Genomic DNA, 17,344 nt, shown 5'->3' with positions numbered 1-17,344 from the left:
AGGTAAAGAATGATATCTGTATTTATGCCATATCTATTTTGGAGAAGAGTAGCTTATGTGAAATTGGACATTAAGATGTCATGGAAATGAACCCAGAAGGGAGAAGGAAGAGGTAGAGGAAGAGAAGGTGTGGAAGGGAAGATGCTTATTTCTAATCATGACCTTCAGTACCATCCAGTTGAACAGACACCTCGACTCGGATACTCTGAAAGATCTTAATGCCTCCAGTAACCTCAGCTTCATCCCATCTGTCTCCCAGCTTTTAATGGGACTTGGCACTCTTTGGAGTGTATAATATTAAGGTGAATGCATTGGGTTCCAAGTGCTACTAAGGACATTTTTTTCCTGATGCTTTAGGGGTTCAGGAATAGAGGGGACATTTAGGATATAGGCAAGGAGAGGTCAAGGTTTGGAAGGAAAGGGAATGATAAGGAATCTGGTCTGTTCCAATAAGATATTCAACAAGATGTGTAGGCATAACTCATATAGACACAGAAGCCACTAACAATTAAGATTCATGAAAATGTTCAGAAAAAAAAAAGAAAAACCTCATACAACACAAAAATAAGCACAAAGCAGTGGCACAAATAACTCAGGGAACTGGATTTTAGTAAGGACAGAAGTGGAAACCCTGTCAACGTATATATCAATATTTCCAGGCTGATATTTAGAAAAGTTTAGGCCATAAGAAATCCTCCTTCACTGGTTGGGAACTGAATAAAGGGATATCTTTTTGTCTTAATTACTCTCTTCTGCACTTATCACATAATCACTGTGCAGATGCCCTAGGGGAAAGCATGTAATCAGAGGATAGATGGGATTCTGAGAGGAAGGGTGGTGGTGGGATATAGGGACACTGGGCTGGGAACAAGGACCTGTGTTCTAGACTTGGCCTTAACTAGTTGGGTGACATGCAGCTGAGTTGCAATGCAGTGGGCAAAGCCCTGGGTTTAGAATAAAAAGTGACAGCTTTCTGAACTTGGACAGGTCACTTGATCTCTGAGCCTCAGTGTCCTGATCCATAAAATGGGAATGAAAATATTTCTCTTCTAAGATTGCAGGAAGGATGTTATAAGAAATACATGTGAAATGGCTTTAAGAATTGAAGGGCTTCCCTGTGGCGCAGTGGTTGAGAATCTGCCTGCCAATGCAGGGGACACGGGTTCGAGCCCTGGTCTGGGAAGATCCCACATGCCACAGAGCAACCAGGCCCGTGAGCCACAACTACTGAGCCTGCGCGTCTGGAGCCTGTGCTCCACAACAAGAGAGGCCACGATAGTGAGAGGCCCACGCACCGCGATGAAGAGTGGCCCCCGCTTGCCGCAACTAGAGAAAGCCCTCGCACAGAAACGAAGACCCAACACAGCCAAAAATAAATAAATAAATAAATAAATTAAAAAAAAAAAATTGAAACATGTCATACAGAAGAGGTCTGGCCCAACTCTTTGAGTTACAGATTGGCAGATAGTACCCCAGAGAGGTAGGATACCATGCCTAAGGTCATAACAGAGTTGGGTGCAGTACTCAATTCCTAGGCTGAATCCAGCTTTCTGTAGATGGCTGCAAAACAAGTAAGAAGCTGGGGAAGGGGAGGGAGAACTTTAAATGAAGTAACGACCACCTCGTGAATGCAAACACAAGGAATTTTGTATGGCTAGAGTGTGGCCGCCCTCAGAGACACAGTGACCGGATGAACCCCTAGCTGGCAAAATTCAACCAGGACCCAGCTGTAATACGGTCCAGACACGCAGACGTCCCAGTAAGACTGCTGAGAACCCTAATGGCAACAATGGCTGGTTTTAGCTTCTGAGACCTTGTTTCTCAGGTCTGTTAACTTACGATTCTTGCTTGTAGGTTCTCAGCAATAACATACCACCATTGTTTTCTAGCTAAACAATGCCAAGGAAATAGAAATAAGAATGCCCTCTGTCATGGATAGTTCTGGTTCTATGGATAAATTCCACCACACTGAAAGAGAAAGCAACAGTACTTCTCATGTGAAAGTTTAATCTTTTAGCAACTACTGTCTGGGTGGGCTTAATTTAGGCTTTGCACAAAAAACAAACACCTTCAACAAAGTCTGATGATCAGAAATGGGGAAACCCAGAAGAGCACATCCACTTGGGCAGACATGAAGTGTGGGCCATTTATCACCTTAGCAAGTGCAGGAAACATGACTGCTAATTGGTCTCTTCATTAACCAAGGAGACCATCTACCACGACAGCAACGCAAAGCTGGGGGTGATTTGGAGCAATATTTAAGTAGCTTCTAACTCATAATCATATTTATTTCTTCCTTCCTTCCTTCCTTCCTTTCTTTCTTTCTTGATAGATCTTTATTGGAGTACAATTGCTTCACAATACTGTGTTAGTTTCTGTTGTACACCAAAGTTAATCAGCCACATGCATACATATGTCCCCATATCCCCTCCCTCTTGACCCTCCCATCCACTCTCCCTATCCCAACCCTCTAGAAAGGAAACCATAAACCAGACAAAAAGACAACCCTCAGAATGGGAGAAAATATTTGCAAATTAAACAACAGACAAAAGATTAATCTCCAAAATATACAAACAGCTCATGGAGCTCAATATCAAAAAAATGAACAATCCAGTTAAAAAATTGGTGGAGGATCTAAATAGACATTTCACCAAGGAAGACATACAGATGGCCAAGAGGAACATGAAAAGATGCTCAACATCACTAATTATGAGAGAAATGCAGATCAAAACTACAACGAGGTATCACCTCAAGCCGGTCAGAATGGCCATTATCAAAACATATTTCTTTTCGAAATCTGCTGGCCTAGAAAATGTCTCTAAATCCTCATGAATAGACTGCCTTCACCTTCACTAATTATGGACTCCGCATGAAGGGAGAAGACAAACAAGGGATACACATCATAAACAGAGGTGAAATAGCGCACCCAAAGCTTATCAGGGGTGATCAGTCCTTTAAACCAGGCTTTGGCCAGAGGGTTTGTACTGTTTGGGGGTAGGGAGAGCACGAGGAATCCCTTTAGCTTCTGCAGCTCCTAAGAAAGGAGTTTCTACCTTTTTCTTAGTAAATAACTACTTTGTTCTACAGGAGTCTTTTATCATCTGTGTGATGTGTGGACATGGACAAAGGGATATTCATGCAGAAGTATGAGGCTTCCATGGCAAGGAAAGTTTATGTGGGTGGGCAGGTTAGCAAGGAAATTCTCCCAGCAACTGACAAGGAATGAGCTCTTCCTAGTAGCCACCAGCACTTCAGTTTAGAGATTAGTGGGCAAATCCCATCCCCAGTGGATGTGCGAAGAGACACAGCGGTAGGTTCCAGCAGAGGCAGGAGGCTCACAGTGCCTTTCAGTCAGGTTCTCCCCACCCCCACCTTTATGCAGGGAAATGACAGGTCAGGGCTTCACTTTAGGGGTCTACTAAGAGCTGCTTATCAAATGCCAAAAAGAGGACAACATGGCTTTGGGCTGTGGCTTCCTTATCAGGTAGACTTCAAGATTCACTGGTCATCAGCTTCCAATGGCTCTCCTGTAGATGTTTCAACCTAGGATGTGTGACATCTAGAGCTAGCATGTCAGGTAAATTAGATATTCATTCCCATCCAACTTTGACATTCTTGGGATCTTGTTGGTATTACTAGAGAGTTTTAGAGGTTTTATCCAACTAGCAAATTTACCATCAGATCAGATGAAGACTTAGGCATAGCGTCTTTAATTAAAACCATAAAGGTAGTGGGTATGGTTGCAGTCTTGGCAGCTATTGGGGATGCCTCTGGGCCCACAGTTCTCAGGCAATGGCTCCAAGAAAGGAAAGACAGAAAATAACTGATTAGACAATGCATAAAATGTGCAGCAGACCCAAATTTGCAAGGAGACCTGTTTTCATTTGGTTTCTACCTCTCTGAAAACTAGTGAACGCAACGTGCCAAAGACGGCGGACTGCTGAAGGGCAGGGCCCAGCAACCAAGTAACAAGACAGTCCAAGTTTGAAGAAAACTCGGCCTTACCTGGAGATAAGGAGGAGTCATAGGAACTTCTCTCCTTGCGGTTCATCTTGAAGGCTTGGATGTCCTTTTCCCTGTACGTCCCAAAGCCTTCATAGCTCCTCCTTTTACTCCCACTCACATCACTGTCCCACTTGTCGTTCGGAGGGTTCATCTCACTGAACACATCCAGGCTCTCTGGTCTTGCACTGCTGCCGTCCCCGCCATTGCCAGAGTACCGTTTTGTGCACGAGTCCACAGGCTCGCTGCTCAAGTCACCTTTGTCCTTGGCCTGCGTCCAATGCTGGGCATCAGAAAGTGACAGCGTAGACAGGGTGTCCACCTCAAAGTTGTTCTTGGACGCTTTGTGGCCGGCTTCACTGTGCTGGTGCTTCTGCTTCTCCTTATGCTTGTTTTTCTCACTCACAAGTGAGAGCTCTTTGTCTGCGCTGCTCAGCCGTTCGCTCAGGATGTGGCTGGAGAAGCCTGTGGCTTTGCCTGCAAAGAGACCACTCAGGTTGTCGTGGGTCCCCAGGAGCCGGTCTTCCTTGTGCTTATGCTTGTGTTTGTGTTTCCTCTTGTGGAGCCGACCACTGGACAGACCGGCACTGCCCACCTTGGGAGGATTCAGGGATGGCTGCCTGTCACCGAGGCCCATGCCCACGGGCCCCTGCAGGTGCACTCCATGCTTTGCTTTATGCTTAGCCGTACCAGACATCTTCACATGGGAGCTTGTGTGAAACTGAGGTGGTGGCACTGTTGGCCTCATGAATGGGGACGCTGCTCCGAGCGTGTGCGACAGGTACAGAGGAGCTGGGTACTGACTGTAATAACCAAGGTTCATCATAGGCATTGATGTGTAAGGCATTCCATAGGGTGCATAGTAACTTCCACTGGGAATAGGGTAGCTGAACCCTTGTAAAAAAGGCACCTTTGTCATGGTGTCATTGGTTTTTGCAGGCCTACCACGCTTCTTCTTTGACTTTAAGTCTGAAGTCCTACGAAGATAGAGCAACGGGTCATACTGGATATATGGCACCGGGTAATAGTGATCAAAATTAATCCGAAAAATGCTGGGATATGGATTCTCATGGTAAAAAGTATAACTCCGGTGAGAGATCCTGAACACTTGGAACTTGGTGATGAGCTCTTCCAGGTCTGCCAGAAACTGGAGATCATCACGGTTTTGCAGGCTTTTCCGTTTCCTCTTGTGCTTTGGCTTCTTGAGGCTTTCGTGGGCCAGAAAGTTGTCCACAATGAGATGCTTCTGCCGGTGGCCATGCCGGTTCTTTGTGCTGGTGTCAGATGGGATGGCCTCCGGGTTGTCCAGGGAGCAGAAATCAAAAGAGTACCTCCGTCGGGATTCGGAACTCTTCTCTGCTTGGTCAGACGTGCTGTTGTTGTCTGTCCCAATGCCACTGTCACTCGGGATCGTCTCCTCACTGTGGGACTCGCTCACAGGGGACAGTGTTATCTCCTTGAGTGACCCGATCTCGCAAAGGTGTGAAGGGGAGTTGGCCATCAGCCTGGGTGGAGACAGCTTCCAGGTCCCACTATGGATTCCCTTTTGGGTTTTGGTTGGAAGAGCACTGATGGGCTGGAGATTTGGCATAGTTTTCAACTCTGAAAAGTTGGTTTCAGTGCTGGCGGGGCTCAGGTTGCCATTGGACCCACCTAACTGTGTCGAAAGTGGGTGCATAGCTGCTGGTGAAGACGCCACAAGTGACTGAAAGTTGGAAGGCACGACGGGAACATCCGGCTGGCTAGAAACTGGCCTCGGGTGCTTGATGGCTGTTTTGGGTTCTTCGGATGGGGGTGGCAGCTCTGCCCTTGGCTTCCTGCCCCTCTTCTTGCCAATGTAGATGGTGCCCCTCTTACTGACATTTATCTGCTTGCCCAATTTGCTCTCGATTGCTGCTGCCCCAGGGCTGGTCTCTGGGGGAGCTTTGGCCTTCAGCGCAATGCTGCTGGAGCAGGACAAGATCTGGTTCAAGATATTTTTCCTTTTGAGTGTTTTCATCTTATTGATAGTTTTGATGGTCTTCTTATCCAACACCCCAAGCTTTCCAACTTTTTTGTGAAATTTCATCTCACTCATGGGTTTGTCCTCTCCTGGCACTAATTGGGCCAACTTAGCTAAACTACGTCGTCTCTTTCTTTTCTTGGTTCCGGGAAATTCCCGGCTGATGGGACTGACTGGACTGGTGGAAGTCCCCTCGTGAATCGTCTCAACCGTGAGCAAAGGCTGCTTCTTTGGTCGTCCCCGCTTCTTTTTTACCGGCGTGATCACAGTAAGACTGTCTGTGTTGGTGTACAGAGGGCTGGATGGGGTTATGGGGTAAGCAGATGGCGGTTCCACCATCAGTTTATCGGAGGTGGCCATGACTGCCTCCCGAAGGAGACTGGTGGGTTTTGGTTTGCTGCACGTCCACCTCCGTTTTGCAGCGAATTTGGGGTGCTGGATTTCTGGCAGCTTTCTTGGAGAGTGATCTGTGCATGTTGGAGGTGTCATGACCATGGGTGGCTTCCGCTGCTTAGATACACCTCCATGGACAACTTTCTCAGCATTTCCACCAGTTTCAAGGCCAGCTGAGGGGGACTCATTCTCCATCATTTTACCCAACTTAGGGACACGGGGATCTTTCTTATTACCCTCGGGGTTGGAAAGTATCCTATTAACTACTTCGCTGCTCATAGTGATTCCAGAAGCCAGGGCTTTCTCTGGCATGATCTTTTCCACCACTGCTTTGATGGACTGTCTCTTTTTCCTCTTATGGCTGCTTGGATCTAGGCAGGGTGCCTTGATAGGGATAGTAATCCGGACATGGCTTGAGTCATTTTCAGGATTACTGACGGAACTCACATTCTGCCTGACTGGTGATGCCTCTTGGGCATTATCTGCAGAGTAGCCTTCCCTTTTCCCTTCTGTATTGTCAAATGCTTTCTGAGCATTCTTGACCCAGTCTAGGTCTGAGTTTGGTATGGTTTGACTTATCACATCTTTTTTACTGGACTTTTTCTTGCTGCCTATAGTAGTAGGTGGTTCTGGGGGCTCCTTTGCACCTCCTCCATCTTGATCTACCAAGGGCTGGAGCCCACTGCACTCAGCAGAGGTGCTGGGTGGAGCTGGTGAGCTGTGGTTGCTTGGAGATGGAACCACACCTCCCAAGAGCAGATCTTTGCTACTGTTGGACAACTGACTCCATGTGCTCCCTGCACTGCCTTTCTTACCCTGGGCCTTTGCAAAGGAAGCCAGGGGCTCAAGAGCTGGGATCTTGCTGGTGCTTGCAGTTTCTCTGCCAGACTCTGTACTGATGAAGCAATTCTGAGTGGTAGGTCCATTGTCAGAGCTGGTGGACCAGTCCACGTGGTTCTGGCTGCTGCTTTTTTGCTGGTGCTTTGGTTTTAAGGTGTCACCGGTGAAGTCCTGTGGGAGGCTTGGGTCATAATGGAGAGCTGAGTGTTTCTGTGGCCGCTCATAAACCTAAGGGTGGGTGGAGTGGAGAAGGAGAGAGAGAGAAACAGAGATCAGCATGTTGGAACTATTTAAAATTTAATGTCAAAAGGCTTAATTATTCAAAAGTTGGAAACAGACACCTTTAATTCCAGAAGGCTTTGTGAAGGTTTTTTTCAATTTCTTTAGTAAAAATACATTGTGTTGATTTTGAACATTAATAAGGATGCTATAATCGCTGTCTTTCTCCCCCTAGATAACAGGAACTTTAACCTATCTTGGTTTAATGCAATCTCAGAATAAGAACTGTTTAGAGTCAGGAGGGCCCCTAAAGGTCCCTCAGTCCAATGCTTCTATTTTCCAAATGAAGACGCTAAAACTTCAGCCATGGAGAGTCCTGCCCAAGGTGGCAGAGTTCAGGAGAGCATCTGAACTTCCAGACTCCCTGCACTTGTTTCCCTAACTCCAGCTGCAGCTTATTTTTGCCCCAGCTTCTTCTCAAACACACATCTTTCCCTTTCTTCTGCCTACTGCAGTTCATTTCTGTTTGGAGTTTATCCTGGAGTTCAGTATCTCTGCACTCAAACAAGCAACTCATTAGGAACCACTGCAACAAGGAGAAAAAGCACAAGTTGAGGAATTAAGGGGGGGAAGTTTGATGACTGCATGGGGAAAAGTGGGCCAGTCAAGGGCATAGAGAAGAAATGAAAAGAAGGAAAGAAACATGGAAGAGCCCTCAAATCTCTGCCGACTCTAGGAGTGGTGCGTGTTTGGGAGTGAGCCCGCTAAGACATCCTTAAGCTCACATTAGGCCCTGACTACTCTCTTGAGAAAATGTGTGGATATTCTCAAAAGGAACCTTGAAAAAAGAAAAAAAAGAAAAAAGAAAAAGAAACAAGTCTCCTGGACAAATGTGCCAGGAAAAAAAATCATTATCATTCAAGATCACTCCATTGGACTTTGTCAGCTGTGTTTTTCCCTATATTGGCTCTACATGAATGTCTTCATACTTTGCACCTTCCTTAGACTAACTCTTCAGCCAGCAAAGGCAGAACGTGTGCTAGAGACACAACATATTCAGCGTCTATAAACTCACAAAGGGAATGGATAGTGAACACACTGTTTTGAGATATTAAGCTATTTTTAATATAGATATGTTCACATTGTTCCAGATAGATTTTAAGCCAGGCTACCAGTACAAAGAAAGCAGTCTTTAAAGCTTATTATAAGTCCTGTTTTATACACAGAGGATGTATTTCCCTAAGATTTGTTAAAGAAGGGAAAATATTAGTAAATTAAGAAAGCTTTGATAATATCCCAACTAAGAAGTATATGATGATGGCTTAGTGAATTTAGGAAGTTTTAACCTATAGTATGTATCTGCCTGTTTACCTGTCTGTGTATGTATGTATCATATGTGTCTATCTAGCTGGCTAGCTAGCTAGCTATATATCTATCACCTATCACTTCTCTGTCTTTTGTCATTGATGCTATAGGATTTATGCTTTATTAGAAAACATCTCTTATCGTCCCTGTTAAGAGTCAAAACGCAGATGGCAGAAAGAATTATGGGTAAAATTCAATATAGTAAAGCAACCAGGGTTTCATTCACACCAGTTCCTGGAATCCCTAGGGTTATTTTCTGCCTCCCTGATTTTGTGAAATCCTGTTTATACTTCCAATATTGAAGTGTATTTTTTAAGAATCATGAGAGAGTTTCCCCAAGCTAAGCCTGTTAAGTGCCCAGGAGAAAATTAAGAAAAAAAAGTATTTAATTTTTTCTTCATCTTGCAGTTTATAGTAGAGACACTGCCATCATCAACGTCTAGAGAACTAATCCTGACACTTGACTTTGGCCGCTAGGTATTACTGCTGTGGACATAGGCTCCATCTCATTTTTGGCAAAAATAGAGAAATCTTATTCATGGTATAAAATAGTAAATTCTACTTATCTTTTATGAGTCAGGGCTTTGTTAATTTGTCATTTGTGCTTTGGATTTTAGTTGGCACTATGTGTATACTCACAGGATGACAGGCTAGAAGAGGGCTTGGAAACAAAATTTCCCACTTCTTTGGGTGACAAAATAATTGGTTGCTCACACTAGAACATTCTAGAGAGTTAGTGGTAGTACTTAATAAAAATTGTAGGACAAAAGTTTTAAGTTGTTTTGGACCTGGGCAAAACAGCACTCATAGCCACCCTCTCACCTCTACCCTTGTCATCAACCCCTCTCCACTTTTCCAGATCTGTATACTGAAGTACACAGAGGGGCTTTGTGGTAAAGCTGGAATCTTCACCCCTAATTCCCATCAGTTTTTCCCTATTGCTCCATCTTCTTATTCTTGGCAACTAGTAGAGTCCTTCATTAACTTTTCTTTATGTTCTAATCTCAGCTCAATCTTAGTGAGACCCCCTACCTTATAGAAATACTTCTATTATAAGTTTTCATGAAACCATGTATCTCATCTTTGTTGTACTTATCATAGTTTTAAATTTAAATTTGATTTTTGTACTAATTGAATTAATGCCTGTCTCCCTTTCTAACCTGTATACACCATCACAGAGATACCAAGTACAGTGCCTGGCAAATAGTAGGCACTCAATAAACATTTATTGAATAAATGAAGGAACATCCATTTTACTATGGGTATTCCATTTTGTCATTAGTGAGATTAATGACCTGTATATTGCAACATATTGTCTGCAGACACTGTTACCTCCTTCAGCCTAATTTCTTATGCCATTCCTTCTGCATGCACCATTGTCTCTCATGAAGGCATCTATCACAATCCTTGTAATGCGATGTGCCATTTATTTGTATACTTTTCTGTCTCCCTCTCCTGGACTGTAAGTACTTTGAGGTCAGAGACACTCATTTATCCTTTTATCTCCAGTATCTATTACAAAGCAAACCACCCAGAAAGTTCTCAATAAATGTTTGTTGAATGAACAAACAAAATAATATTTAAGATGTCTATTACCATGACAAAATATATGGCTGCACACAAAAGACAATAAGCCACCAATCACTCATTTCATAATGGCTCATGATGAAACTGGAGGGCTCAGATGCATTACATGTTGAACAAAAGATCGTTCCCAAATACTTAAGGACTAAAGGCACTTGCAAGGTAACTCTCCTTCAGCGCAATTTTTACTGTTAGTTCTTTCTCATCTCCCATTAATTGTTTCATTTTCCAATTAACTCTGCTTCTGGGGAAGCCCATGTGACTGTCAGGAGGGTGGATTTCACTCTGGCAATTGAAAGGTGGGGCCTGCTCACTTACACTAAGGGCAGACCAGCTGAAAGTAAGCAGTTAAGCATGCCTGGTTCCCAGTGCCTCCATCTGGACACTGCCTGATCCCATTGTTTCTACCATTTCAGCTGCAATTTGCCCTGCTGGGAGAGCTTGGCAATCAAAGGGCAGGGTGGACAAAAGGGAAGCACAACAAAAGATCAGCAGTAATAGGGGGGAAATGGTGCTCTAAACCCAGCACTCAGACGGCTGCAGTGAAGGGGCAAAGAGGACTGAGAATGAGTGTTTTTTAAGGGGTCCAGGAGAACAAGGCTTCCTTCCAGCAGTGGCTGATGGCTATATCTCGTTGCATTTCACAAAATCCCATTTCTTCATCTGTCAGCCATGACAGATTATATACACAATGATGAGACTGTCAGTTCCAATATGCCCTTCACTGAGAACTGAGCACTTACTCCATTGAGACAGAGCCGGACGTCGCAAAACAGGCTCCCAGCTCAATGCAGGGGCAAGCGAGCTCTCCCTCCCATCCTTCTCCAGAGGTCTGGGGATATTATTTCATATAGGGGGCTTTGATTTGGGGCTTTATTAACCCACATAGCACTTGTTTCCGTTTCCCCTTTAGATTTTTCTGGGGGATCAGACCTGAATCTTTTATGGACTTTATACTACCCTCAGCCCCCAGCAGGGCTATCTCTGAAATGGTTAGCAAATAAGGGAATAGCTGATGAGATTCTACATTGGGCCAGATTATTTTTATGGAAAACATTTAATACCGTCAAGCTCAGCATGTGTCTTTGAAACCGTGCACCTCAGATTGGGACTTGAACGCACATGCCGGAACTCGAACCCAGCCTAAATCCAGATTGGGACTTGAACCCATGCGGCCAGGGCTCGAACCCAGCCAAAACCCTGATTAGGGCTTGAACCCAAATGGCTGGGACTCGAACCCGGCCAAAACCTATGGTCTTCCAACTGAGATCACACACCTGGTTTCAGGACTTAATGAAGCTCAGATTCTTGATATCTCATCGCAGAAAGAATTCAGTGAGAGACAAAGTGACAGGTAAGAAGTGGATTTATTTAGAGAGAAACACACTCCACAGACAGTGTGGGCCATCTCAGAAGGTGAGAAAGGCACCAGGGTATGGGGTTGTCTGTTATTACAGGGGTGGGTAATTTCATAGGCTAATGAGTGGGAGGAGTATTCCAGCTATTTGGGGAAGGGGCGGGGATTTCTAGGAATTGGGCCACCCCCCACTTTTTGATCCTTATGGTTGGCCTTGGGAGTGTCATGGTGCCTGTGGGTGTGTCATTTACCTTGATGATATGTTACAGTGAGTGTATACTGAGGCTCAAGGTCTAGTGGACAAGTCGACTTGTCTGCCATCTTGGACCCATTTGGTTCTAATCAGTTTATGTCATGTCCTCGGGCTATGTCATTCTTTCAAAGGTTGTGCCCTGCCCCTTTCCCTCCAGTTTCATCTTGGCTGCTTCCGCAGCCCCGCAAATTGATTGATTGTTTGTGGAACTCACAGTCATTCTGAAGGTATGGCTTACTTTTTATAAGAGCAGTGCTTTCCATGCACCTTGAGCCTAGGCCAAATATTCATCAGGGAAACACCATTCTGAAAACACTAGACAGATTTCTCTCCTACAGGATGTGTTTATGGAAGGAAGTCCTTCAGTAATGTGAAGAATTATTTTGTAAAGTAGATCACTATCTCCTCCCCCACAACCAACGTATAAATTGGCTTATACAGAATTTAAATTTTGTACGAGTCAGATTTCTTTTTAAAAAGCACTTTATTTTTACATAATTTTAAAAACAAGCATTAAATCACTGCATAAAAACTTAAAAGTCTATGAAAATGAAAGAAAGGAGGTCACCCAGCCTTATCTCAGGCTTATCTAAAGCAAGTTTTGTCACATTGAGAGGATGACATGACGATTTGGGTCTGAGAAAAATCATATAACTCATCAAAAATCAAGCATGACTTTGTGGATGATAAACTACTCTTTTGGGTTAGCTGTGTTTGTGCTACTTTTGACAGCAATAATTTAAATTTACTGTTTGTGGGATATTTTGCTTTACATGAACAGGAAAATGTGCCTGGGTATGAAGGAATGAGGGGAGCTTTATCTCTTATTTTGGCACCTGGTACTTCTCGAGATGTGGTCCTAGATCCCTGTATCAGAGCCACCTAAGGTACTGGTTACTAATACAGATTCCTAGGCCCCACTACAGATAGGCTCATTCACCATTTCCCAGGGTGGGACCAAGGAATGTGCATTTTAACATGCTCCCCAGATAATTCTGATATATAATTGAGTTGTAAAACCACTTATCTAATGTTTTAACACCATAATTCCTCTGGGGTGGGGCTCTCCTGTGGCTGCTGCGACATTTGCAACACTTTTTGGTGGTAAATATGCAGAGCAAACCACCACAGGCCTGTTAGGATATGTAATTTGGCACCACTGAGTATTCCTGTTTTGCTCTCTGAACTCTTTGTAATTTACATAGTGAGAAACTCTAACACAATCCATCCTCTGTTTAGGTTTTCCAAGTACACTGCATGGTGGGCAGAGGTCAGTTATATGGGTGGATGAAAATACTGTCCTCCCAGAAAGAACTAGGCATGCAGGGGTTCATGACCTCCCACCCTGGGATTTCTATTTCCCCAACTCATCCAAGCCAATCCCCAGAGCTCTGGGGAATCTTGGCATTCCACCCCTGAGTCTTGAAGCAAGTGCTCAAGCCTGAGCAAGAGCTGAGTGTGGGAGAAAAGGAATGCAACCACACACTGTCTGATTAAAGGTTCTCAACCCTGGCTGCATGTTAGAATCATCCAGGAAGCTTCATAAAGAACACCATAGCTGGGATCTGATCCAGACCAATTAAGTCAACATTCTAGAGGTGGGACCTGAACAGTAGTACATTTTTCAAAGCTCTCAGTTATCCCAATGTGCAGACAGAGTTGAGAACCACTGGATTATATCAAAGACAGGGGTCTGGGTTAGGGACTAAAGAGGCTCTGATATTATCAGGAGATGTTCCAGCTCAGTGGTTTTCAAATGTGTTCCACAGAGTCCTAGGATTTTGTAAAGACATTTCTGAACTGTAGCCAGTGGATTGGGCAACAGACAAGCTCCATTCTTTTAACCCCCAATTGAACAGAGCAGCCTTGCAAAGGATTTCACTAAAGAGAAAGGAGGTGGAGAGAGATGGTTCTGTCACTTAAGAAAAGACTGAAAATTACCATTTAGGCTCATGAATAGGAGGAATGCACATGCCAACTTCCATTGAACTTGCTCTCAAAGCATCCCTCCTCAGCCCAGTTCGTTCCTGAATTTGCTAATGGTAGGTAGAGAAGAATGTCACTAAGTACCCTATTTGAACCATGGCTTTATGATCCTCTGATTCCATAGAATTCCATGAATGTCTGTATCCTTTCAAAATTCATACGTTGAAATCCTAACTCCCAATGTCATGGTATTAGGAAGTGGGGCCTATGGGAGCACAATGTGATTAGATCATGAGGGTGGAGACTTCATGAATGGGGTTAATGCTCTTATAATAAAAGAGACCCCAGAGAGCTCACTTGTCCTTCACCATGTGAGCACACAGAGAGAAGACGGCCATCTATGAACGAGGAAGCAGGCTCTTGCCAGACACTGAATCTGCCAACGCCTCGCTCTTGGAATTCCCAGCCTCCAGAACTGTGAGAAATAAATTTCTGTTTTTACAAACCACTCAGTCTATGGTATTCCGTTATAGCAGCCCAAACAGACTAAGACAATGGAACACAGAAAAGCCCCTAAATGGACATGAAGTTTCCAGTTACATATATACAGTCTTCATTTCCTGTCACATGAATTGCCCTGGGAAGTTACCTTAGTGTGGTTCCCATAGGAACCATTCCTGATTTGCTATTTGGGGGCTGTGAGTGATATTAAAGCACTCCTTTTATTGGGGTTGATAACAGCTTACACAAATACAGAGGCCACTATCATATGCTTCCTTGAGTACACAGTAATTCTGCATAATTAATGATTGCTGACTTGGTTCCAACCATAATGGTATTAATAGGTATTAGACTTAACTTTTCTATGGAAATAAACATAAAACTATAAAATACATGAAGCAACTATTTTCAGGCTTTGAGCAACAGGTAATAAGGGCCGTGATTTTAGACAGAAGGAAACTTAAGAGGCTCTGCCATATCCCTAGTTTTCTGCCCAGGAGAACTTTCTAAACCTGGGCACAGGGAAGTGGAACCCAGAGAGCTATAATTTCACTGGATAGAGGAAACAGAGATTATAGTTTGAGACTTTTGAGGGGACTAGAATTTGGGGGACAGAGTACCTGAGAAGAGGGAGCTATGTAGAAAAGGAATCCTAGAAACCTTAATAGAAATACCCTATGTCTTTGGCCAAACTTTAATCTGCACTTGAGGGCAAGATTCCATGAAACATAGCAGATATTTGCTACTGGGGGCTATAAGCTGAACATAGAGCCCTAAGGTCACATAATATTGGGCAGTGTTGGATTTCTGACTAGCCAGAATGGGGAGACTTTAATAAATATCCCAGAAGGTCAGTTGATATCCCAGAATTGGTACTCCTTAAGAGTAGGATTACTCGAGCCCTAGAGTAAAAGCTAGGAAAGTCTAAAAAGAATTCTTAATAAGATAAAGCAAATCTGCCAGTAAATTAACTACCAATCAGAACAAAAGTCAAACTCTTTAAAGGAAAACAAACAAAGAATTATTAGACAAACACTGAAGCAAGTATGACACACACCCAGGAGGGTAGATATGGATCCAAGGCCCTCAAAACAGCCATTATAAAGATGGTCAAGTAGTAAGGAAAAGATGGGAATAACTGATGAACATATGGGAAATCTCAGCATAGAGATGACAACTATACCAAAATAACAAAATGAAATTCTAAATTGGAAAAATACAATAACTGAAATGAAAAATTCTCTTGATGGGCTTAATAGCATACAAGACACAGTAGAAGAGAAGCTTGGAGAACATGAAGAAAAGACAGCAGAAATTATCCAAATTGAGGGGTGCGTAGGGTGGGGGAGGGAGATTAAAAAACAAACAAACAGCACTTCAGTGACCCAAAGAAAAGTATCAAGTGGTCTAACATACACATAATTAGAATCCCAGTAGAGAAGAGAGAATAATGCATGTGGATTCACATAGCTAAGAATCTCAACAAATCCCAAGCAGAATAAGCACACAAAAAACTACATCTAAGTACATTGTAAACAAACTGATGAAGTCCAAAGAGAAAATGTTAAAAGCAGCCAGAGAAATAAGACACATTATATACAGGGAAAAATAATGTCTGATTTTTATCAATAAAAATCAAGCCAGAAGACAATGAAATAATATCTTTAAAGTATTAAAATGAAAATAAAGTCAATTTAAATTTCTCTATCCCATGAAAACATTTTTCATATATGAAGGCAAAATAAAGATATTTTCAGATAAATAAAAAGTGAGGGAATTCACTGCTGTTAGACCTGAATTACAAGAAATGTAAAAGGAAGTTCTTTAGGCTAAAGCAAAATAACACCAGATAGAAACTCAGATCTACATGAATGAATGAAGAACATGGAAATGGTAAATATGTGGGCATATATACAACATCTTATTCTTGGTCTTAAAATCTTCAAAAGGCAACTGACTGCTTAAAGTGTAAATAATAACAGTGTATCATGAAGCTTACGACACTTATAGAAATAAAATGTACAATAATAAAACAAAGAGCAAGAGAAGGTATATGGAAGTATACACTTGTAAGGTGCTTATATTTGAACAGATGTAATATTAGATTAAAGTAGATGTGATACTTTAAGGGTGCATACTGTAATCACCAGAGCAACCACTAAAAATAAAACAAAGTTGTATATCTAAAATGCCAATAGAAGGAAACACACGGAACACTAAAAAGGCTTGATTTGTCCAAAGAGGGTAGAAAAGGAGAAGAAAGAATGAAGATAGATGGGAAAAACAGAAAACATATAGTAACATGGTAGACTTAAGCTCAACAATATAGGTAATTAACTCTAAATATACTAAACAACCCCTCCCCCCAACAAACGAACAACAGAAAACAAAGCCAAACCAAAAAACAGGTGGTAGATTGTCAAACTGAATAAAAAAGTAAGATATAACTATATGCTGTTTACAAGAGATACACAATAAATATTGGATTGGCCAAAAAGTTCGTTCGGGTCTTTCGTAACATCTTATGAAAAACCCGATTTAACTTTTTGGCCAACCGTATACAAAGATAAAGATAGCTTAAAAGGATGGGAAAAGACATACCACACAAACACCAAATTTTAGAATGCTGGAGTGAATAAATATAGTGCAAAATGGGCTTCAGAACAAAGAGTATTACCAGAGGTAATCAGGGACATTTCAAAATAAGAGAGTCAATTCATCAAGAAACAATAATCCTAAATTTGTTTGCACCTCGTAACATATACTTGGATCAAATGCTTGAATCGAAAACTAAGAGAATTAAAGAAAGACATAGCCAATGACACAATTAAAGGGATTTTAACATTCTTCTTTCAGTAATTGCTAGAGCAAGTTGACTAAAAAAAAAATCAGAAAAAATATA

At 42.7% G+C, this 17,344-nt stretch overlaps 1 protein-coding gene across 2 annotated transcripts in view; it reads right to left on the bottom strand.

Annotated features, from left to right (window-relative positions):
• Positions 1-17,344, bottom strand: part of SETBP1 (SET binding protein 1) — a 376,231-nt gene that overhangs the window by 108,465 nt on the left and 250,422 nt on the right. For both annotated transcript variants that reach the window (XM_068563171.1, XM_068563172.1), the window contains exon 4: positions 4,006-7,465. In XM_068563171.1, the coding sequence (XP_068419272.1) occupies positions 4,006-7,465 (3,460 nt within the window). The remainder of the gene's footprint in view (positions 1-4,005; positions 7,466-17,344) is intronic.

Source organism: Eschrichtius robustus, chromosome 14 (assembly GCF_028021215.1).
Source record: "Eschrichtius robustus isolate mEscRob2 chromosome 14, mEscRob2.pri, whole genome shotgun sequence".
Taxonomy (NCBI): Eukaryota; Metazoa; Chordata; class Mammalia; order Artiodactyla; family Eschrichtiidae; genus Eschrichtius; species Eschrichtius robustus.
This window is presented reverse-complemented; position numbering and strand designations above follow the sequence as displayed.